The following is a 25,046-nucleotide window of genomic DNA, read 5'->3' as shown; positions in this document are numbered from 1 at the left end:
GTAAAGTGCTTTAGTATAAAGATGAATGTCAAAGAAATAACAAACAGCACTTATCTTAAAGGGAGGACGGGTACTGGAACATAAGAACATAAGAATTGCCACTGCTGGGTCAGACCAGTGGTCCATCATGCCCAGCAGTCTACTCACGCGGCGGCCCTTAGGTCAAAGACCAGTGCCCTAATTGAGACTAGCCTTACTTGCATTAGAGAGTTGTGCGGGGACAGAAATCCCACCCGTCCCCGCCAGGATCCTCTCCATCCCCACCCGTCCCCGCCAGGATCCTCTCCGTCCCCACCCGTCCCCGCAAGGAATTACCTCCATACCCGCCCGTCCCCATAAAAAGCAGCAATTACGGTACTTCTGACAGGATCATCAATTCCACAGTTTCTTTTGTATTTGCGCTGCTGTTTTCCTTGTGGAATCTCTTTGGTGGAACCCTTTTTTTGTTTTCTGTTCAGGTAATTAGCTTATAAACCCCCCCTCTTTTACTAAGGCTGACATGTCCATTATATTATATGGTTGAACTCTGCTTCCAAAGCCTTCCATCCCCGTGGGAGTCCCGTTGGCTAGAGGGGGTTCCTCGTGGGAGTCCCGTGGGTTAGGGAGGGATTCCCATGCAGACCTCTAACCTGCATACGTTCTGGTTTGGCTGGGCTGGACTGGCTTTGAGCATTTGCGCATGCTCAAAGCCATCTGGTCTCGCTCTCAATCTCAGAGAGAGCGAGACCAGAAGGCTTTGAGCATGCGCAAATGCTCAAAGCCAGCCCAGCCCAGACCAGAAGAAGGAGGATCTCCGATGCACCGCCCAGCCCAGGCCACGTCAGAAGAGGGAGGATCTTCGGGCACCGGCACTGGTGCCAAGTTGGGTAAAGGAAGTGTCATTGACTGCTCGGGGGGGGAGGAGGGGCAACACGAGCGGGGGGATGCCGGATCGCAGGGGGCGGGCGCTCGTAGAGCGAGGCAAGCTCGGTTTACGAGGCACCAAGTTTGCGAATGTTTTGCTTGTCTTGCAAAACACTCGCAAACTGGTGCACTCGTAAACCGAGGTACCACTGTATTTGTGTATAAGATTTTTGTTACCGACATGCAACACCTTACACTTATCCACGTTAAATCTCATTTCCATGTCGCGGCCCATTTCTCGAGCGTGTTTATGTCACGTTGCAGGTCTTCGCAACCCTCCTGCATCTTCACTACTCTGAATAACTTCGTATCGTCTGCAAATTTAATAACCTCACTCGTCGTACCAATTTCCAGATCGTTTATAAATATGTTGAAGAGCACTGATCCAAGCACTCATTTCCCAAACCAGCACTGCTGATAAAAAGTGGATTTTGAGTAAGGAATTAAATTTATCAAAAGCAGATTCAGTTCCAATGTAAGATGGGATATGTTGCCAAGGCTTGGCACTGCAAGAAAGAAAGCAGAAAAAGAGATTAGGTTCTTACCTTACCTGCTTTTGAATCTCTCTTCCTTCACTAGAGGGCTCCGATGCCCTCTTCAGTTTGTACCAAAGCAGGCAATAGCCCCATACAGAAACACATGTCAAGGAGGGGTAAGGGAAACTCCCTGAACTACAACTCTGTTCTGCTCTGAAATTATAACATATGTTAAACATTCAACAATCAAAAAAGTGAAACAAGTATGCCAAACAAACATATGGAGCTCAAATAATACCCCAATGTGTTATTGCAATAGATTATTCTTCATACCCTTAAGATCTGACTGACATCGAAATATCAGTTTGGACTCGAACTTTTGGATTGAGTCAATAAGCAGGCACAGGAGATGACTGATAGGGTGGTGCTATCTACTAGAAAAGATATTAGCAAGGTAAGAATCTAATCAAAAGGAGCACAAAAAACACCAAAAGGAGTGTCACCGAGTGGTTAGGAAAGCAAAAAGAGAATATGAAGAGAGATTGGCGGGGGAAGCAACAAACTTCAAATCATTCTTCAGGTACGTCAAGGGGAAGCAACCAGCAAGGGAGGAAGTGGGACCCTTGGATGATGGAGACAGAAAGGGAGTGGTAAAAGAGGAAAAGGAGATAGCTGACAGGTTAAACGAGTTCTTCACTTCAGTTTTCACGAGGGAGGACACAACCAACATTCCGGAACCGGAAGAGATCGTAAAAGGAGATCAGGATGAAAACCTGGTCCAACTAGAGGTGAGCAAGGTGGATGTCCTCAGGCAGATAGACAGGCTAAAGAGCGACAAATCGCCGGGTCCGGACGGCATTTACCCAAGGGTACTCAAGGAACTAAGGAACGAAATAGCTGAGCCACTTCGACAAATATGCAACCTATCCTTAAAAACTGGAGAGATTCCGGAAGACTGGAAAATAGCAAATGTCACACCCATCTTCAAGAAAGGCCCAAGGGGAGACCCAGGAAACTACAGGCCGGTGAGCTTGACCTCGGTCCCGGGAAAGATGATGGAAGCGCTGATTAAAGACAGCATCTGGGAACACATCGAAAACACTGGGCAGCTAAAGCCGAAGCAACATGGCTTCTGCAAGGGCAGGTCATGCCTCACAAACTTATTATACTTCTTTGAGGGGGTAAACAGCCAGGTGGACAAAAGGGAATCTATAGACATCATTTACCTTGACTTCCAAAAAGCCTTCGACAAGGTACCACATGAAAGACTGCTAAGGAAGCTATGGAACCACGGGGTGCAAGGGGAGGTCCACTGATGGATCAAAAACTGGCTGGCGGACAGGAAACAGAGGGTTGGAGTAAAGGGCCATTACTCAGACTGGCAATGGGTCACGAGCGGAGTTCCACAGGGGTCGGTGCTGGGACCGCTCCTGTTCAATATATTTATTGATGACCTAGAGGCAGGAACAAAATGTGAGGTTATTAAATTTGTGGATGACACCAAACTATACAGCAGGGTTGGAAACACGGAGGACTGCAAAGATCTCCAAAAGGATCTGACAGCGCTGGAAGAGTGGGCCAAAAAATGGCAAATGAGCTTCAACATAGGGAAATGCAAAGTCATGCATGTAGGGAAAAAGAACCCGATGTTCACTTACAAAATGGGGGGATCACCGCTAGGGGTGAGTAACCTTGAAAGAGACCTGGGAGTGATGGTAGACACATCATTGAAGGCGTCAGCGCAGTGCGCCACAGCCTCAAGGAAGGCAAACAAAATGTTGGGCATCATTAAGAAAGGTATAACTTCCAGGATGAAGGAAGTCATCCTGCCACTGTACCGTGCAATGGTGCGCCCGCACCTGGAGTACTGCGTCCAATACTGGTCGCCGTATCTCAAGAAGGACATGGCGGTACTTGAGAGAGTCCAGAGAAGAGCAACTAAGCTAATAAAGGGTATGGAGGACCTCTCATATGCTGACAGACTGAAGAAGCTGGGGCTTTTCTCCCTGGAAAAGCGGAGACTTAGAGGGGACATGATAGAAACCTTCAAGATCATGAAGGGCATAGAAAGAGTGGACAGGGACAGATTTTTTAAATTATGGGGAACCACAAGTACAAGGGGGCACTCGGAGAAATTGAAAGGGGGAAGGTTTAGAACAAACGCCAGGAAGTTCTTTTTCACCCAGAGGGTGGTGGACACATGGACCGCGCTACCGGAAGAAGTGATAAGCAGGAGCACGCTACAGGGCTTCAAAGAAGGTTTGGATAGGTACCTGGAGGACAAAGGGATAGAGGGGTACAGATAGGAGTAGAAATAGGTTATAAGGAGAGGATTAGAGGCAGTTACAAAATTAGTCAGGGGCACTGCTCAGGCAATTAAGCCTGATAGGCCGCCGCGGGTGCGGACCGCTGGGCAAGATGGACCTCTGGTCTGCCTCAGTGGAGGCAACTTCTTATGTTCTAGTGCAATAAGTGTGTCATTCTGAACAGATGGGTTAGCAGTGGGGCAGGAGCATGGAAAGTTTGCTCCTGCCCGCTGCACCTCTGGATCACCAGGGATCGGCAGAGGAGGTATGAGGACAGGGCAGGGTGCAGAACCTGGGAGGGGGACAGGATGGAGAGAATGACATGGAGGGGAGGGAGGGGGTCTGAGTGCAGAGCCTGACAGGGGAGGGAAGGAAGGGGGCTGGGTGCAGTTCCTGGCAGGGGAGGACTGGGTGCAGAGTCTGTCAGGGAGGGGAGGGAGGGGGGCTGGGTGCAGAGTCTGGCAGGAAGGGGAGGGAGGGCGGCTGGGTGCAATGCCTGGCAGGAAGGGGGCTGGGTGCAGTACCTGACAAGGGAGGGCAGGAAGGGGACAGCAGTTAACTTTATATGGCAGCTGCTACAGATGGAACAGGGGCCTCCAGTATATAATGTAACATAGGGAGTACACAGTAGGTTTTGTTCAGTTACTCTGATGTTAAAAGTACCTGGATAACCTGCTGGTTGATTAGTGCTGTGTGCACACAGCCAGGCACAGACACTGCCTCAAGCACTATTGATCCATTCCCATTGCGAACCTGCCAATTCCACCCTTGCAGGCTGAGCACCACTGGCCCAGGATCAGCAAAGATCTCTGCCCCACAGCATACGGCCAGCAGCAAGTACAGCTCCAGCAGTGGCATTCTCAGATTGGAGAAGCGCTACCAAACCTGAAATACAAAATCATACAGGAATCTCAAAATGTGCATCAAACATGTAGACAGAAATTGGTTTTAAAAATATGTATAAAATCCAGGAGCAGTCTGGTGGCTCAGAGTAGTGGCAAACAGCGGAGAAAACAAGGTGCAATGCCTCAGTTGAGGCATCAGATTCCTTATGGATGCTGAGGGGAAGGGGTGTCGCTAATTATTGCACAATAGCTAGATTGAAGGCCCATGAATACAGGGTTCTGGCAGTACTACTGGTGGGTGTCCCCGATCAAGAAATGTTGCAGTGATAATTGAGCTAAGGAGTATAGGGAAAAATCCCTAGGTTTCTGTGGTTGAAGGGTTATGACATCAAATCCCAGACCTTGTTCTAATTTGAGCTGGAAGCCAAAAAGAAACAGGAGGAACACACTGGGCACAAAGAAAAAAAAAAAGGGAGAAAAAAAATTTGATGCTTCATAACAGCAGATCTGAAACAGTATTTTAAGAGTTTACTCTAAATGCTAGTGTTGTCATAAGAGATTGTGTCTCTATTGATAAATGTTGGTATTGTCTCCAATACTGACTGAAAGCTGGGCTAATAAGGATGTCCACTACTATGAGAACTACAGTCATGGACTAAGCACCAGGACAGTAAAAAGTCTGCTATTGTGATGACTACTGGTAAAGCATAGTTACTTACCGTAACAGGTGTTATCCAGGGACAGCAGGCAGATATTCTCACATGTGGGTGACGTCATCCACGGAGCCCCGATGCGGACAGCTTTTTAAGCAAACTTGATTGAAGATTTCAAGTTTGCTAGTGCTGCACCACGCATGTGTGTGCCTTCCTGATCCACTAGAGGGCGCATCCCCTCCTCATGGTCTTCAGTTTAGATAGCTAGCAAAGAAGCCAACCTTGGGGAGGCGGGCGGGTTGTGAGAATATCTGCCTGCTGTCCCTGGATAACACCTGTTACGGTAAGTAACTGTGCTTTATCCCAGGACAAGCAGGCAGCATATTCTCACATGTGGGTGACCTCCAAGCTAACCAAAAAGGGACGGAGGGAAGTTGGCAATTCAAGAAAACAGATTACGCAAAACCGACTGGCCAAACCGGCCGTCACTCCTGGACAGAGTATCCAGACAGTAGTGGGAGGTGAAAGAATGAACCGAAGACCAAGTGGCAGCCTTGCAAATCTCCTCGATAGGCGTTGACCTGAGGAAAGCTACAGAAGCCGCCATCGCTCGGACTCTATGTCCCGGGACTCGACCATGCAGCGCGAGACCAGCCTGAGCGTAGCAAACCAGCAGCCAACCAGTTGGACGAGGTGCGCTGGGAAACAGGGCGTCCCACCCGAGTAGGGTCGAAGGACAAAAACAATTGAGGAACCGTCCGATGAGACTGAGTGCGTTGAAGATAAAAAGCCAACGCCCTCTTACAGTCAATCGTATGAAGCGCCACCACGCCAGGATGAGAGTGGGGCTTCGGAAATAAGACCGGAAGAACAATGGAACGATTGAGATGAAAGTCCGAAACCTTCTTGGGCAAGAACTTGTAATGAGTACGCAGGACCACTGCGTCCTGATAAAATACAGCAGAAGACGGGTCCGCAACCAGAGGTTGCAGCTCACGGACTCTACGAACAGACGTGAGACCAACCAGGAATACCACCCGCCAGGTGAAAAAGATCAAAAGAACGTTATCAATGGGTTCAAACGGAGGTTTCACCAATTGAGCCAGGACCACCCTAAGATCCCAAACCACCGGAGGGGGCTTGAGCGGAGGATGAACATTGAAGAGACCCTTCAGAAAGCGGGAAACCGTCAGATGGACGGAGAGCAGCTTTCCATCCAGCGGCCAAGGAAAGGCAGCAATCGCACAGAGGTGGACTCGGATAGATGTCGATTTGAGACCAGACCGAGACAAGTGGAACAGAAAATCCAGCACTGAAGGGAAGGAGGCAGAGAGTGGATCCATGCAGTGCTCAGCACACCACGCAGCAAATCAGGAGCATTTCTGGGAAAAGCATTGCCGAGTGGAGCCCATACAAGAAGCCTCGAGAATATCCCCACCGACTGAGAGAAACAGAAGGAGGGAGGCACGTTGCGAGGAACCAAGCTGATAAGTGTAGAGACTGCAGATTGGGAGGCAACAGAAACCTCAACACTGAGACAGCAGAGAAGGGAACATAGGTAGAAGCAGAGGCTCCCTGACACGCTGAAGGAGCAGGGAGAACCACAGCTGTCAGGGCCACAGAGAAGCCAGCAAGATCATGGTGGCGCAGCCCGACAGGAGGTGCATCAAAGATCTGAGAATCAGAGTAAAGGGAGGGAACACATAGAGGAACCTGCCCATCCAATCGAGAAGGAAAGCATCCACCTCGATGCGAACCCGGGAGAACATCCTCGAGCAATTTCGAGGCAACCAGTGAGTGAGGGGCGAAGCGAACAGAACTACCTGTGGGGTTCCCCACCGAACAACCACATGCCGCAGAGTCTGAGAATGGAGCGACCATTCATGCGGCCGAGAAGGGTGACTCAACGTGTCCACCAGACAATGCTGCTCGCCCCGGAAATACACCGCCCAAAGAAATAAGTAGTGGTGTAATGCCCCCTGCCAATGACGAAGGGCTCCCCTGCAAAGTAACAGGGAACCTGTACACCCTGGCTTGGTCACAGAATACATCGCCACCGGGATGTCGGGACGCACCAGGACCCCGCAATCTTGCAACCAATAACGAAAATCCACCCCGGCATTATAAATGGCCCGGAGCTCCAGCAGATTGATGCGGCTGCGACGGCCCGCACCCAACCAAAGACCCTGAGTCCAAAGGCCGTCGAGGTGCACCCCTAAGCCTATGCCGAGGAGTCCATCGGCAGAACCTTCTGATGCGGGGATACGAAGAGGTGGCACACCAACGAAACAAGCGTGTCAAGGAGGGAGGCACCACAATGTGCTTGGAAGCGGGATCCCGATCCTGCCACCACTGAGATGCTCGGGTCCAGCGGGGAACACGAAGATGAAACCAGGCGAACATCGGGACATGAACCATGGAGACCCATGATCCCAAAAGGATCAACATCAGCTCGGCCGAGGCCGAAGACTGCGGAGACACCAGCTGACTCAAGCGCAGACAGGCGGCCTGCCGAGGCAGAAAAGACCGGAGGCGAACCGAGGACAGAGGGGCCACCTTCCGGCATAAACAAACAAGGGCCACCCCCTGAGGCCGAGACAAGAAGGAGCGCAGACAAACTGGGTCCAGGTCCGCCCCGACGGACTCCCGAGACTGGGGCGGGCAGAGTCTGAACCACTCCCAGACTAGAACTAGTGCAGGTCACGAAGGGCCTGGACCAGACGCAGATGGGAGGATGGGAATGCCCAACCGGCAGAAGCGAGGCTATACTCCTGGTGCATAGACATGGAGACACCCCTCCCGAAGGGAGGGGAGGAATCCCAGAAGGAGAGCAGCCCGGAGGCTATGCGAGAATAGTCAAAAAGATGGCCAGGAATCGCCGAAGCCGGCGACTGGACCATAACCCGGCGCTGCTACAGCTATTGCGGCTGCTGAGAAGGAGGCCGAGAACACAAGAAAGGTATCCGGAGGGCCCCTCCGGAGAAGGAGTCCAAACCACCAAGGCAGACGGGATTCAATTGAAGGCGTCCCGATAGGCGAAGGACCGGTTGCCTTCTGAGAGGCGGTTAGTGGCCACCGCAAGAGAGGCCTCAAGAAGCGCAGAACTCACGCAAGTAAAAGTGGCGAGACGATCCTGGAGGTTCGGATCCTCAGCCACATTCTGCGCCAAGCGAGATAACGCATGGCAGGAGCAATAGAGCCGGAGCAGGGAGAGAGTCTCCTCCAGGCAACCAAACTCCATACTACAAGATTCCGTCACGGCTGCCCGGAATGAACCGAAGAGAAAGCGGGGAACCCTTTCGAACAGGAGCCGGAGACGCCGAGGCACAGAGCCCCAGACGACGTCGAGACACTAAGCCCCCGTCGATAACGGGGCGCAAACCCGCAGTCGACGCCGAAGCCCAAAGCCTCAGCCACTGCCGAGATATAAAGCCCCCAGCGACGTTGCGGCACCAAGCCACAGTCGACATCGAGACACAAGGCCACAGCCAACCAAAGGGCAAAGCCCCAAGCAACGTCAAGTCACAAAGCTCCAGTCAACGGCGAGACACGAAGCCTCGGCAACGACGAGGCACAGATCTCCAGCCGACAATGAGGCCCTCAGCTTCAGTCGACATCGATGCACAAGCCTCAGGCGCCGTCGAAGCACAAGCGTCAAGTGACGCGGAGCACAGGCCGCAGCCGACGTCGAAGGTACAAAGCATCCGTCGACGTCGAGACACCCAGCCTCAGTCGACATCGAGGCAGAAAGTCGAAGCACAAAGCCTTAGACGACGTCAAGGCACCAAGCCGCCTCCTATGTCGAGGCACAGGGCCTCAGGCGGCGGAGAGGCACCAAGCCCCAGTCGACGTCGAGGCACCAAGCCCCAGTCGACGTCGAGGCACCAAGCCGGAGTCGACGTCGAGGCACCAAGCCGGAGTCGACGTCGAGGCACCAAGCCGGAGTCGACGTCGAGGCACCAAGCCGCCTCCTATGTCGAGGCACAGGGCCTCAGGCGGCGGAGAGGCACCAAGCCCCAGTCGACGTCGAGGCACCAAGCCCCAGTCGACGTCGAGGCACCAAGCCGGAGTCGACGTCGAGGCACCAAGCCGGAGTCGACGTCGAGGCACCAAGCCGGAGTCGACGTCGAGGCACCAAGCCAGAGTAGACGTCGAGACACCCAGCCTCAGTCGACATCGAGGCAGAAAGTCGAAGCACAAAGCCTTAGACGACGTCAAGGCACCAAGCCGCCTCCTATGTCGAGGCACAGGGCCTCAGGCGGCGGAGAGGCACCAAGCCCCAGTCGACGTCGAGGCACCAAGCCGGAGTCGACGTCGAGGCACCAAGCCGGAGTCGACGTCGAGGCACCAAGCCGGAGTCGACGTCGAGGCACATCGAGGTTCAGAAGTCGGCACCGTACCAATGAAACTGGTAATAAAGGTGCAGCATTGCGCTCCATAAAGGGCAACCTCGAGATGAGTATTCCCATGAAAGGAGGCACGCTTCGAAGGTCTCGTAGAGGCGGGCACGACTGCACTCGATGCCTGGAATGCCTGAGACTCAGCCGGTGGCATTACCGAGGTAACGCAGCTAGAAGAACAGAAAGAAAGAAAGAAGACTTACCGGGGATCGAAGCTACTCAGTCCGATTCCAACGAAGGAAAAATGGTCCTGGCCATCCTGCTCACACGAGGTGAGCCCAGAGAGAGGCCAGGGAAGAAGAAAATACAGCTGCAGCCAAATGAGGCCTAGCCGCATGGCTGAGGTCCAAGAAGGGCCTGCCGGTGGAACCAGCAGAAACACAATAAAAAGTCCTTTTTTTTTTTGAAACAAAGAAATACACGATCAATCAACAAACGCACAGCGACTCCCTAACAAAATAAAGAAGCCGCGGTGCTAGAAAGGCACTTATAAGAACGCAGAGAAGAGAGACAGGGCTTTCTGGCTCCGCGGAAAACTAAGAACTGAAGACCATGAGGAGGGGATGCACCCTCTAGTGGATCAGGAAGGCACACACATGCGTGGTGCAGCACTAGCAAACTTGAAATCTTCAATCAAGTTTGCTTGAAAAGCTGTCCGCATCGGGGCTCCGTGGATGACGTCACCCACATGTGAGAATATGCTGCCTGCTTGTCCTGGGATAATGACAAAGTTGGGAGAGTAAAAGGTCTGTCATTCTGACAAATGCTGACTCTGCTGCCAAGAGCTGAAATGGAGCCTGAGCATAGCAGAAAGAGATGCAAGCAGCCATCCAATTGGAGGTGGTACGCTTGGAAACTGGATGTCCCAACTTATTTGGTTCGAAGAGGACAAAAATTTGAGGAGTAGATCTGTGTGGCTTAGTCCTTTGCAAGTAGAAAGCCAAAGCATGCTTACAGTCCAGAATATGAAGAGCCTTTCTCTAGGATGAGAATGAGGCTTTGGAAAAAACACTGAAGTACAATGGATTGATTGAGATAAAATTCTGACACCACTTTAGGCAAGAATTTAGGATGAGTATGGAGGACCATCTTGTCATGGTGGAATACTGTGAAAGGTGATCCGCTACTAAAGCTTGTAGCTCACTGACTCTGCAAGCAGACGTGAAAGCAATGAGAAAAAAACCACTTTCCAAGTGAGATATGTGAGATGAGCTGAAGCCATTGGTTCAAAAGGAGACTTCATCCATTGAGCAAGAACACTGAGATCCCAAACCACTGGATGCGGTTTGAGAGGTAGCTTGATATTGAAGTCCTTTCATAAATCTGGAAACCATATGATGAGCAGAGAGGGGTTTCCCTTCAATAGGCTGATGAAAAGCAACAATTGCACTGAGATGGAGTCTAATGGATGTGGATTTGAGGCCTGATTGAGATAAATGCAACAGGTAATCCAAAACCGAAAACAAGGAGGTAGACTGAGGCTCCTTGTGATGAATGGTGCCCCAAGCAGAAAATCTAGTCCATTTCTGGTTGTAACATTGTCTAGTGCAGGGGTAGGGAACTCCAGTCCTCGAGAGCCGTATTCTCGTCGGGTTTTCAGGATTTCCCCAATGAATATGCATGAGATCTATTTGCATGCACTGCTTTCAAAGCATATTCATTGGGGAATTCCTAAAAACCTAACTGGAATACGGCTCTCGAGGACTGGAGTTCCCTACCCCTGGTCTAGTGGTAGGCTTTCTAGAAGCCTCTAAAATATCCTGTACAGATTGAGAAAACTGTAGAGTGGCAGTTATGTTGAAAGGTACCAAGCTGTCAGGTGCAAAGACTGCAGGTTGGGATGAAGTAGAGACCCCTGACTCTGTGTAAGCAGAGGAAAACACTGGTAGAAGTAGAGGCTCCCTGCTGGTGTGTTGAAGTAGAAAGGAGTACCACGGTTGTCTGGGTCACCAAGGAGCTATCAGAATCATGGTGGCATGGTCTCGTTTGAGTTTGATTAACAGAACAAAACGACTTGTGTAATTGATTATCAACAATCGTTATTCTATGCTTCAACTACTGTTCTCTCAGATGCCTGCGCTGAAGAAACATGAGTGATTTTCTTTTCAGCTTCTGCAGGGAAAGGGTATCTTTCATCGAGCTCAGTGCTTGAATTACAATGAAAAAAGTGCTAATGCTTTATGCAAAAACGATTGTTACAAAGTGCTTTCATGCAAATCAAAAAACTGAAACTGGCACTTACCTCTGCTGTGACTCTCATGTTGGTCTCATTATTGTAGCTATATGAAGCTCTTATTACCCAACGGGGACCCGTTTTGCCTATTGACGCTTCCTCAGGGGTCTACTTATTAACTACAAAAAAAAAATAAGATGAAATAAAACATTAAATATCTGAAACATATTGAAGATAATCCTTAAAACTTTAATTTCAGTTACTTACTGTGCAGCTACGCTCCAGTTTAGAAGCAAAATGGCACTGACAACCGACAGACCCCGGCGCATGCGTTTATATACTCACACTTTAATTACTCTCATTGTTTAAATCTTAGTGCATGCATATAATGGGTTTAATTTGAAATGTAAATTACCAAAAAAATGATCTTTAGGAATCTAAATGCAATAAATAATATTTAAAAAATGAGCCCCAATTGATAGTAGTGTTCAATCCTCTTGGTTTTAAAGTGCCCAATCTGAATATCCAACGCTGGAAAAAAGTCTTCTTTGCCGATCTCCCCCATGAATGTTCTGTGGTTCCTGATCAATGCAGAAACATCTTAAATCCAAAAATTTGTGTTGCATTTGGCTACAATGTTCTGCAAGAGGAGCGTTTAGCTTAACACATTTTATGTTTGATTTATGTTCGGTCATTCTTGTTTTAAATGATCTTGTCGACATCACCCAAATAATACTTGTTACAAGGACAGGAAATGACATATATAATATGATCTGAAGAACATGTCAAAAATTGTTTAATGGAATATGTTCTTCCATCCGTTGGATTAATAAATTCCTTTTGTGATATGGTGATTTTACAAATACTGCACTTTCCACATTTGAAAAAATCTGCTGGTAACAGCCTTGTATCGTTGGGATTATCCATGTGGCATACTGCGGGCGATAAAATGTCCTTCAAGTTCTTGTCTCTCAAAAATGCTATTCATAGATCTAGATTTTCAAAGATCGGATTAGTTTTAATAATTTTCCAATTGTCTTTCAGAATATTTGCAATTTCGTTGCCTTGATCTGAATACTGTAATATACATGTCAATGTGACTTCCACTTGGTTATCTTTGTTCAAAGCTTTTTTCTGCAATAACCAATCTCTGTGCTAGTATTTTGCTTTTTTGAAAGCTTTTTTTAAAACGTTCTTTGGGTAACCCAGATTCTCCAATTTCTGCATCTAACAGATTGCTTGTAATTTAAATTTCTTGGTCATAGAACAATTGCGTTTTAAATGTAAAAATTGAGAAAAAGTCAAGTTCTTTCTAAGCTTCGGAAATTCAAAAACGTATTCCTGTCCGTGGACTTCACATAAAGCAACAGTCATCAATAAAGTAGCTGAAACAGCTGTTTCAGTGACAGATTCCTCCAAGATTGCGGTAACATCTAAGGGACTTTCTTGATGGTCACAATACTGATTTTGAGTCTCTTGAGACTTTAAAGGTAAATAATAAGCCCTTGTTAGGGGAGGTAATGAATTTTCTGGTATTCCCAATACCTCGATAAAGTAACGTCTGATCATATCACGAGGGGTAATCGAGGGAACCTTAGGAAAATTTATCAGCCGCAAATTATTTGCACGATTACTGTTCTCAAGTGCCTCGAGCATCTTCCTCAGTATAATATTATCTTTCACCATTAAGTCTTGATTTTGTTTAATTGTTATTATCTCTTTTTCCCTTTTTTGACCATCTAATGTCACCAAAGATAAGTCTTGTTTTAAAAGCTTAATTTCCTCTTTCTGGGTTTTATTTCTTTGTCCAAATGCTCTATATGTGGACTAAGACAGTTACATAAATTAACCACCAAGTCCCAAAGAGCATCTAGGGTAACCTCCGGGGGTTTAAGTACAGAAAACACTGTTGCAGGTGTAAAAAGATACTGTTCTTGAAGTTGAAGTCCTGAGGTGCTTGTGCCTCTTTAGCCTGAGATGTTCCAGCCACAATTCCATCCAGAAGGGGAAAACCTCTCTGAGTTGTTCCCACTGGCAAGCCCTCCGAAGTATTGGCCTCCGAGAATGAGAAAACTTCCTCTTCCGGGGTAATCTCATCTCATGGGGAGCTTGCTCTTTGTGGAGTCAGCTGCAGAGGTGGAGTCCTGATGTTGGGGCTCAGAGTAACATCGAGCCCAGGGATAGCCGCGGTGGCATTACTCTCTGCCAGCGGCTCCAGCGGGCAATTCCCCGACAATAATTGCCCTTGTTGGAGGCGTCTAAGAAAGTCATCTATTGTAATCGATGGCAGTTCTGAGCGTCAGGAGGCTCCGCCAACACTCTTCCCCCTTCTCTTCGGCATAAGTGGGAAGTACTTTTCACCGCTTGCAAGAAAATAGAGCCACAATCGGCGGCGTCCTCCCAGCTAGCAGGTAGTGGCATCCATCTTGGATCAAGGATACTCTTTTGTAATCTGAAGGAAGTGGAAAGAGAGGCCTTCCCAGATGAGAGGGAGGTCCCATCCTTGGTAGAAATGATGGAAACGACCTGATTAAAAAGACTGAGAAAGCATAGGTGCATCAGGAGTCTGAGATTTACTCTGCTGGCATTGCTGCTGTTGAGGCTGTTGTTTCTTAAGAGGCGGCCTTGCATCAGGTAGTGCCTTTTGAGTGAAACGCTTTTGGGGGGTGTAGAACCTTTATCTGTAGAAGGGTTCAGGTTTGATCTGATGATGGAGGCATATGACTTCTGTTCAGACAAGCACTTTGTAATTGCCTCAACAGAGTCATCAAACAAGCCATTACCTTGGCATGGGATGTTGGCTAATTGATCCTGTAGATTTGGGTCCATATCCATGGTGTGGAGCCAGGCAAGATGGCGCATCACCACCGAGAAAGCATTGGCCCTGGAGGACATCTCAAAAGCATCATATGCAGCCTGGACCATATGTATGCGAAGTTCTGCTAGAGTGAAATGCATATGCTGGAACTCTGTCAGGCAATGCTCTGGAAAGTACTTGAAAAAAGTGGGCTTAGCATTGACCCAATATTTGAGATATGATGTAAAGACAAAGTTGTAGTTTAAAATTCTATTTGTCATCATAGAATTTTGATACAGGCGTCAACCAAATTTATCCATGGCCCTTCCCTCTCAGCCAGGTGGGACTGTGGCATAAACCTTGGTCAGATTGGTTGTTTTCAAGATAGACCCAACAAGGAGAGTATTGATGGGATAGTTGAGACTTTTCAAATCCCATACAGTGAACCATTTGATATCGAGATTCCAAGTTCACTGGCACAGCAGGAATGGAATATGGTGTAGCAAAATTTATTTTGAAAGTTTGCGTGAGAACGCTATTCATGGGTAATTTTACTGAATCCACATGAGGATGAGGTATACCCAGCTCTTCCAAATACTCCTTAGAGCAGGGGTCTCAAAGCCCCTCCTTGAGGGCCACAATCCAGTCGGGTTTTCAGGATTTCCCCAATGAATATGCATGAGATCTATGTGCATGCACTGCATTCAATGCATATTCATTGGGGAAATCCTGAAAACCCGACTGGATTGTGGCCCTCAAGGAGGGACTTTGAGATCCCTGCCTTAGAGTATGTTGAATCAGACTGCAAAGTGATGTTAAGATCTTTACTCATTTGGCATAAAAACTGAATAAAGGGGAGATCCTGTTCAGTCGAAGATGACCGGGAACCCCTTGAAGTATGTCTCACGGCAGAGACAGAGGGTGAAACTGCTGTGGAATATTGACACCTGATGTCCGAATCTATAGGCAAAAAAAGAACCAGCTGGTGATGAAAAAACACATGAGAAGGGCTGAACTGATGAAAGTGGTTCTGGCGTAGATTTCCTCAAGAAAGAGGATGAGTCTCAAGGATTGGCTATGCCTCGAGAAACAAGTTCTGTCTCGAGAAGAGGACCTGGGTCTCGATGAATACCTTGACAGATGGTGTGGAGATGAACTGTGCCTCGAAGAACGAGGTAGTGATCTCGAATCCAGCCTCGAATGCCGCCTCGATGAGGAATGTTGAGGAGTCTTCACCCTGTGCCTCTCAGAAGGCAATGCCTTATGCATAGAGGTAGGGTTGGAAGTTGGAGATCGAACTAGAGACACTGATAAGGACTCAGCTCCTTGTGCAGATGTATCTCAAGGCACTCACAAAGACTCAACTCTTTATATAGAGTGTGTAGATTGATTTTGTAGCACTCTGAAGGACTCGACTCCTTGCATAGAGTGTGTTGTTTCTCGAGGCACTCCCAAGGACTCAGCTCCTTGTATAGAGTGTATTAGTTTTTCTCGAGGCACTCTCAAGGACTCGACTCCTTGTATTACTGCTGAGTGCTCAGGCTGGCCTGCAAGAAGCAGGGTCGAGGCAGGAGTCAATTTGGCAAGCATGTTACTGTAGGGGTGTTTCCTTATTCACACCTGAAGGTTAGGCTTCACCGACATCATCAAGCCTAAACCATTATTTGCAAGAAATCATTCCAGCCTGAACCTAGCAAGACGAGAAAGAAGAACACATCTTTGCTGCTTCTGCCTGATGCATTCTGGGTATGTACCAGAATTGTATTCTAGTCAAGGACATCCAGTTATGCCTCCATGCTCAGCCTGTGTGAATCTTGGGGGAGGAATTGCTCCTGTGCTGGTCTTATCTAATGAAAGCGCCTCTATCTCCCAGATTGTACGAGACTCTATACAGAAAGGCTATTCATCTAAGTTCTGTTTTTAGATTGGTCCAGGGAGGTCATCTGACGTGATCCAAGTGAAAAGGTGCTAATTATAATTTAGTCTGTGTTAGGATGTGGGTGAACTCGCATCTTATCATAGGTGTTCTCTATGCACTTCTTTTATAATAATTATGACCTGAGAAGTTACCTCTTGTGATTAGCTCTCTTCCAGGGAGTGAAGGAACAGGACTTTTATCCAGACCTGGTTTTCATATCACATAAAGGAAACATTTGCTGCCAACATAAGTTACAGCTTCTCCAGTGGCTGACGAACTCTTGTTCGTACCAAAAGAATTCTTATCTTCAGTGTTGAGTAGAAGACGTCTTCCCTTTCACCTGATATTGTGCCAAGGCCTAATTGGATGGTGAGAATACGGAATTCTATTATCTTATCAGCTGGGGTTAGATAAATGAATCCTATTGTGGTTCGGGATAAGGAGAAGTGAAGCTACTCTTGGTGATAACCTGTAATAGTTGCTGCTAATCAGGAATTATTATTATAAGGAATTATAGAGTGTAAGAATTAGTTTACTTATTTATCAAGTGTGTTGTGATAATTATGTACTGAGTTTCATATATGTAATCAGATATTTTGTGAACAATATTTAGTTATTGCTGCTGGCTTTTGAATTATATTTTTCTATTTTCATAATAAAAGTATTTCTCATTAGCCTGGGTCTGGTAAGTAGGCAAAGAAAGTTGAACCTGGATGAGATATTATGGTCTTCCCTAGAATACAGGCACATATTTGTTTATGTAACTGATTAGTGGACCATAAATCTTACTACATTACCAAACTCCTGATGCAGAATAAGTCCCAACATACTCTGCAAAGCTGTCAGAGTACACTGAAGCTGGTACAGTTGGTGTAGCTATAGATTCCGAGGAAGACGACCTCGAGGAAGAGTGTTGCCTCGATTTCAAGACGCATGTCCTGGAGATCCTCAGACCCACTGGACCTACTGGTTCTAGAGGTGGCATGTCCGTAAGGGTCGGCTGAGCAATCATAGCTGATGGAGACACCAAGGATAACGGCACCCCAGGGGAAGAGTTAGCTGAGCTCCCTGAAAACAACAGCTTCCCCATTGAGTTAATCGAGGTCGAGGTTGAAGATTTTGACCTCAAAAAAAAAGTGGGCTGGCTTTGAGGTCGAGGTTGGAACAGGATTCCAGGCCTTAGGCAAAGACCGATCCATTTCTGGTAAATGTAACACAGTGAACACCCGTCCCGAACGTGGTCAGGCTACACTGCGTAACCCTGTGACCGGCGGGAGTGGAATGAAAGATGGGTACGGCAAAATCGAGCACCGCAGACAAAAGCCGCAAGTAGGCCCTGCCGTGAAACAAAGAAAATAACTTTTTTTTCATTTTTTAAAGAAACACGCAATTAAACACAGCGACCCTGAAAAAGAAAATACACGAGTTGTGGTGAGAGAAGAAACGAGTGGAACTAAGTCTAGTGCAGAGCGTCAAAACAAGTGGCTTGTCGGCTCCGCTGAAAACTGAGAATTGAGGAGATGCTGAGGAAGGCGGTACGGCAGTCGCAAATTTTCTTAAAGTTTTACAAGCAAGTCTGCCTGCGAGGCTGTCCGCATCCGGGCTTCGTGGATGACATCACCCACATGTGAGAATATGCTGCCTGCTTGTCCTGGGATAATTATCTGTATGTTGCATAAGTATGGGTGTATCTCTGGATTGTATATTTTATCCATTTTGTGTGTACATGTCTAAATGTTTGTGGGCATGCCTATGTGTGCATAACAAGAACTGTGATAGCTTTCTGTGTATATTATGCTGTTTGGTGTTTAAACAGAACAGTAGAGATGGAAAAGCAGTGAATTAGTATAAGTATGCTGCTGCTGTTGAAACTCCTTTTACCATATAAATATATTAAGGCATTTTTTTGAAGGGAACACCTAATTTCTCTTGTTGAGGTTTTATGCAAGCCTGAACACCAATATTGGAAATAAGAGCAGCCGCTCAGAGATGAGGGTCACTTATGAAAAATATGGAAAGAGAAAAACTGAAAAGAGGCAGAAAGGCTGGAATGAAAAATATTTTATTATGTAAACAAAAATGACACAGATCTCAGCCGTTCGTGCAGTTCATGTGATATCTCATATGCTATGGCACACACCACCCTCAAATCCAAATTACAAGGCAACAACATAGAGTAATTGTTCCAACAAAATTGCATATACATTTTTATGGTTACATTTAAATATGCATACGTTGTACCCGGAAGCAAGAAACTTGTCTCTTAGACCTCTCCTTATATGGTATTTCCCTTAAGCTTCTGACATAAGCATGAAATACACAGTATTCTAACATTATAACAAATGTCTGTTTTCCTACTACAAAACCTAATTTTCCAAAAACTTTTGAAACATATTCTAGTCTTAGCTTAATAGATTTAAAAAATACAAGCACAAATTCCAAACTCTCACTTCTAGTTTTTTTTTCATTACACTAGCTCAGGGGTAGGGAACTCCGGTCCTTGAGACATATTCCAGTCGGGTTTTCAGGATTTTCCCAATGAATATGCATTGAAAGCAGTGCATTCAAATAGATCTCAAGCATATTCATTGGGGAAATCCTGAAAACCCGACTGGAATACGGCTCTCGAGGACCGGAGTTCCCTACCCCTGCACTAGCTAGAGCAAAGCATCTTCTCCCAAACAGCTTCTCCCAATAGCTCTAATCTTATTTATCTACTGCTAATACTATAATTCCTAATCTCTATTTCTAACTAATGACTATCTTGTGTTATATAGAAGGGCATAATTGAAAGTGTGCCTAAGTCTGAGGTTGGACATTTTGTGCAAGATGTCCACAAACCCAGTAGGAAAAAATGTCCATATTTTCAAAGCTGCCAAATGTCTTATCTTTTATTTTTGAAAATTAGCTAGGTATGTTTTGTTCCTTAGAAAGTCTACTTTTTTGGCCCATTTTCAAAAATAAAAACGTCCATGTGAAAAACATACAAAAGCAAGTTTTGTAGACGTTAACTACAAACTACCCTGTCTGATCGCAGCAGAAGGAATCCCCATCAGCTGAGCCGCCATGAGCCTGTTTTGGGGATTCCTGGCTGATGGGGAATCCCACTACCAGCCCTATACCCCTCTCCCAGACCTCCCCTAACATCTCCGCCCCCTCTCCCTCACATCCCCAGACCTCCTGTACCTTCGGATGAGAAAACCGCAAGAGGGAAGCTCACTCCTTCCTGCCTACAAGGCTGCGTGTTGCAAATGATGGGGCTTCCCTCTCCCAGTGTATCTTGAGATGCAGTGGGAGGGGCCAAAGTGTGTATCTTCAGATACAGTGTGAGTGCAGTGTGTATCTTGAAATGCAGGGGAGGGGCCGACGGCCCTTATTAGCTCAAAATTGACAAAATACCAAAATGCAATGGGAGGGGGAAGCCCCATTATTTGCAGCACACAGCTTTGTAGGCAGGAGGGAAGGAGTTTCCCTCCTAACTGCCATTTTCTCATCCGAAGGTACAGGGTGGGTTGGGGGTCCGAGGATGTTGGAGGGGGCCCAGGAATGCTGGGAGGATATGGGGGGAGGAGATATCAGGGGGAGGGGTGTAGGGCTTCACGGCTCAGCTGATCCTTGCAGGGGGACTCACTGAAACTGGCTCAGCTGATGGGAAGCCTATGGGGTTTTGGGTTGTTGTTTTTTGCTCTTTGGATGATGGGAGGTGGTTGTGACCACTGGGGGAGTAAGGGGGGAGGGGTCATGCCTTAAATCCCCTATGGTCTTGTCAGTTTTGGCACCTTTGTGGAACTTAGACACAACTCAAACAGGTCTAACTGACAGCATCTAAGTTCCCTCTAGAAAAGCTTTGATTATGGCTTGTGTACATCAAGGTTGAAGCTTGCCCAATTCCTGCCCATAACACACCTTTGCTCTCTGGACACACAGCAGCTTAGAAGTGCTGCTGCATGTCCAGAAAGTTGGTTTTGATTATCAGCACTTGGACGTCCCTATTAGGACATCCAAGTGCCGACTTAAGCTGGTTTTTGGACATTTTAAAATTTTGATTATGAACCCCATATTTTTGTTCTCCCATATAGGCTATGGGCTGGTTATCAATAACCCATATGAGCTCTGCTATTTGATATATATATATATATAGTCATGAAAAAATTAGGACAGAATTGTTTAAAAATAATATACTTAGCTATACACCAAAAAGATCTTTGCGCTCTGAGAATCTAGCTTTATTGAAGACAATTGTGAATCCAAGGCTTGTTGAGACTGGTAAAATGACTTTTTGTTGTGCAGGAGTTAAGTTATAGAACTCCCTGGTGGGTCAAATACAAATTTGCTGTGAAAAGGGCATGTTCAGAAAATTACTTAAGAAGCACTTATTTGTAGATGCCTTTATCTATCCAATAATTTCCCTCTCTGGCAGAGTTGATGAACTATTTATGATCTTTTCTATGCAAGCTATGGTATTATTTTGTAGCCATGATTTCTGAGGATGTTCACATATCGATGTCAAATCTTTTTTTAAAATTTATCTCTGGAAAAGAAAGTGATATAATTGCAGGTAAACAACAAAAGTTTTCCTTGATTTACTCGTGAAACAAAAAACAACCAGAAAAATGCGTATTCTAACTGAGGAATAAATTACGACACCCTACACCCTAATAGCTAGTGTTACACCCTTTGGCTGAAATAACTGCAGTGAGACGCTTCTTGTAGCCATCTACCAGTCTCTGACATCGGTCTGAGGAAAGTTGGCCCACTCCTCAATGCAGAATACTTTCAGCTGTGAGATGTTTGAGGGGTGGCATGTACAGCCCATTTCAAATCACTCCACAGCATTTCAATGGGATTAAGATCAGGGCTTTGACTCAGCTACTCCAAGATTCTTCATTTATTAGTTTTCAGCCAGTCCTTGGTGGATCAACTGGTATATTTTGGGTCATTGTTGTGTTGCAGGGTCCAATTCCGCTTCAGCTTTAATTTTCTTACAGATGGTCTCATGTTTCTCAAGCATCATCTGATACACAGTAGAATTCATGGTGGATTCTATGATGGTGAGCTGGCCAAGTCCTGCTGCAGCAAAGCATCCCCAAACCATGACACTTCCACCTCTATGCTTCACAGTTGGTATGAGGTTCTTTTCCTGGAATGCTGTATTTAGTGTACACCAAACATGTCCTCTTTTCTGGTGCCAAATAATTCAGTTTTAGACTCATCTGTTCATAGAACAATATTCCAAAGTCCTGGTGTTTGTCTATATTCTCTCTGGCAAACTTCAGTCTGGCCTTGATGTTTCTCTTAGAGAGCAAAGGTTTCCTCCTTGCACACCTCCCATGCAAGTTAAATTTGTGCAGTCTCTTTTCGATTGTAGAGGCATGCACTTTCACATCAACAGTAGCAAGAGCCTGCTGTAGGTCCCGTGACATTTTAGGGTTTTTGGAGACTTCTTTTAGCATCTTGCACACACAGCTTCTAACTTTTGTTCAAGAAATCTATCTCATATCCAGTGCTACTTGTAACCCAATTTGCCATTCTGACCCAATAACAAAGTGCAAGTATATTGGTCATATAAAATCCCTTCCCATTGGTTGGATCATATTATTCCCGAAAGCAAACAACATCTCCCCAATACCACCTATATCAAACTCCAAGAGAATCACCCACCCAACCAGACGGCTCTCACTAGATAGAAACACAAACTATCAGACCTTCACTTACCAATCCACCACACAAACCACAAGAAGACGACCGACAAACCCTTACAAATACAAACAAAAGCTGAAAGAAAAATCTTACAACTAAACTACAGAAGGAAAGAAATAGAATATATTCTGGCATATCACCTAGGATAAAAAAGGTACCCATCCATAGCTTACACACTAGGACTAGAGATAGTGATAGCAACAGTGTAGAGTAGATAATGCAGATAAAAACTATGGTGAGCTTGTTCATGGACTCTTTCACTGCCGCAACACAAACCACATCACTTAATGAAAAAGTTAAGAGATCACTAATTAAACCCCCTTTTAAAAACCATGCTGTTTTTAGCACCGGCTACGGCAGTAACAGCTCTGACACTCATAGAATTCCTATGAGTGTCAAAGCTGTTACCACCGTGGCTGGAGCTAAAAAACGAACTATGGTTTTTTAAAGGGGGGGTGTAGTTTAAGTGAACACTTGCAAATAATGTACTATTTTACCTTTACACTACAAAGCCTATATTTAAATTAAGAGGGTATATGGGTCTGCCAAAAGCTGGAGGCAAGAGAAATACTGTATTGGCAAATGAAAAACTGCAAAAAGCAACAAATGCAAATTTAAGAACCTCAATTAAGAAAATCAAAGTAAGGAAGTACACAAGTGATAACATCTTAAAATAATCGAGAGCTTCTGTAGAGAAAGAAAGAGAACGAAAAAAAAGACTTAGGAAGGCATCGGAAGATAGGTGTATGCAGGAGAAAGAATAACAAAAACAAAAGCTGGTGCGCAGAGAGAAAGAAAAAAAAAGAGCACAGGAGGATGGTGTCCAAGGAAAAGCAGATGGATCTAGAAAGGAGCTCAAGAAGAGATAATGCAAAGAGAAAAAGAAGTAGATCCAGAAGGAACATCAAAATAAACACCAATGATTGGGGAGACTTAGATTGGGGTACTAGAAGGCATCTGAGGTAAAAGATGGAAAGAAGAGATCCAGAAACATTAGAGAATAAGAAAAAAAACTACAGGATTCAGACAGTAGTTTTCACACTACAATTGCAATCACCTGCTATCATGAAAAGCAGTAAGATTATCTGTCCTACAAATTTTAGTTAACCTAAGTCACAAGAAAAAACCCAAAGGAAAGAGAAAAGTCCCTGCATAGCAAAGCCAAAGAGCACATAGAAGTAGGAGAGGACCAAGAAATTTCATGTACGAAGTGTAAAATATAAAGCACTCTTTTATTGGCAAAACACCAACAGATTTTTTTTTAACCCGACAAGGGGCTCCATTTCAACAGATAACACATCCAACAGAATGAAGCAGGTAGTAGTATGTCAAAAGATTAGTCTGCATCCAATGGCACCCACAGTGTACTAAAGAGAAAGGCAAAAACAAATTATCAGCCTTTCAATCAGAGCTGCGTCCACATGACAATGCTAGCTAGATCTTTCCACTTCAAAGATTCTTTATTTGTTCAGTTTTATCTACAGTATTATGTGTTGCTTATACACAAGATAATGGCTCCTAAACCCCAAATACAGTACTTCTCCTATGCCCGGTTCAGTAGGAACGCTCATCTGTTCCGACCAATTTAAGGGCTCAAATTAACCATAATTCATTTTCAGTCCTGAGAAACTTCCAAACTGGTCCGTCATACTGTTTTCAGACATGCTCCCTACAAACGCCATAGACTAAGCCCTTATTACTTCTTTCACAAACTTCTACAACGAGGCTTATTTTCAAAGCACTTAAGACACACAAAGTAGCCTAGAAACCTATGAAACTTTGTGTGAAAACGAGCCCCATTGTCTGTTGTTAACAAACACACTAAATTCTTCAAAGTAGCTCTGGTTTTCTTTTAAGAACTGCATTTAAGAAGCTGCTAAAAAAAAAAAGAAAGACAACTTTTGCAAGATATACCTCTTCAGTGTTTATACCCTCTTTCACTTCTTCCCCTTCCTCTCTCAACCCCTCCCTTGCAATATCTCACTTCCTCTCTTTCTCTGAACTCCGTCCCTTGTAGTCTCTCTCTCTCCCCGTCCCTTGTTGCAATGTCTTCTCTGCCCTCCCCCCACTTTCTTACCTAACCTCCATTAGCTGCGTTTCTAGAGCAGTTAGCAGCTACTAGCTCTCATCCTTTGACCTGCGGCAGGCAACAAGACACTTCCTCCCTTTAGCCCAATCAGCGGCAGAGACCTCCCCTCCCCCTCCCCCCATCTATTTTATTCGCGGGCGGAAGCGTCTTGGTGCTGTCAAAGCGGCGTAGCCATAGGCGGGCCTGGCCTGCCAGGTTTAGGCTCGGGCTCGTCCACGTCCACCCAGCCGCTACAGGCCGCTTTCGCGTCAGAGGGAAGGCTTCTGGGCAGCTCGCAGGACCCGCTGCCGCCGACCGGAAGAGAAAGGCTGCAGAGGCTGGGTGTGGGAAGGGAGTACCTGGCCTTTGCATGTCTCTGTCCAAGCAAATAAACAAGAACTTGTCAATTTATAGCAAGGATTAAAATATAAAACTGTAATTTGCTGAGACGTTCATTTAATTATACATGTGGTACCGTCTTATGTATTTTTACATTGTAAAATTATCCTTCCAAGGAAGCATGTAAATTGCTTAGTTACTTCATTTAGAAAGCAAAAAAAAAAAAAAAGTTAAGCATCTTATTCGTTTCTACTTAATGTTTCACTAAATCGGAGTATTTTTAGTTCAATCTTTTTATTGAAGAGTAACAGAGAAGTAACATTAAGTAAAATTTACAGTTCACAAAAGTCAAAGTTATGATATATGTACATATCAGGGAAATTGATATGTAGATCATGTATACAAAAATAGTTTTACTAAATCAGTTAATGTAGAAATAAAATGCTAAAGTACTTAAAAACTCTGATT

The 25,046-nt window shown here is 45.8% G+C and overlaps 1 protein-coding gene across 2 annotated transcripts in view; it reads right to left on the bottom strand.

The window, feature by feature from the left end:
- The window catches only part of MANBA (mannosidase beta), a 156,137-nt gene extending 131,753 nt beyond the window's left edge, over window positions 1-24,384 (bottom strand). Inside the window, exons 1-3 of one of the 2 annotated variants that reach the window (XM_033956878.1) lie at window positions 24,249-24,384; window positions 11,826-11,935; window positions 4,349-4,570 (exon numbers count right to left, since the gene is read on the bottom strand). In XM_033956878.1, the coding sequence (XP_033812769.1) occupies window positions 4,349-4,543 (195 nt within the window). In that variant the 5' untranslated portion in view covers window positions 4,544-4,570; window positions 11,826-11,935; window positions 24,249-24,384. Of the gene's footprint in view, window positions 1-4,348; window positions 4,571-11,825; window positions 11,936-24,085; window positions 24,208-24,248 lie in introns of those variants that run through there. The other variant, XM_033956887.1, reaches the window with a different exon arrangement.
- Window positions 24,385-25,046: the final 662 nt, after the last annotated feature.

The sequence above is a fragment of the Geotrypetes seraphini genome, chromosome 1, assembly GCF_902459505.1.
Source record: "Geotrypetes seraphini chromosome 1, aGeoSer1.1, whole genome shotgun sequence".
NCBI lineage: Eukaryota > Metazoa > Chordata > Amphibia > Gymnophiona > Dermophiidae > Geotrypetes > Geotrypetes seraphini.
This window is presented reverse-complemented; position numbering and strand designations above follow the sequence as displayed.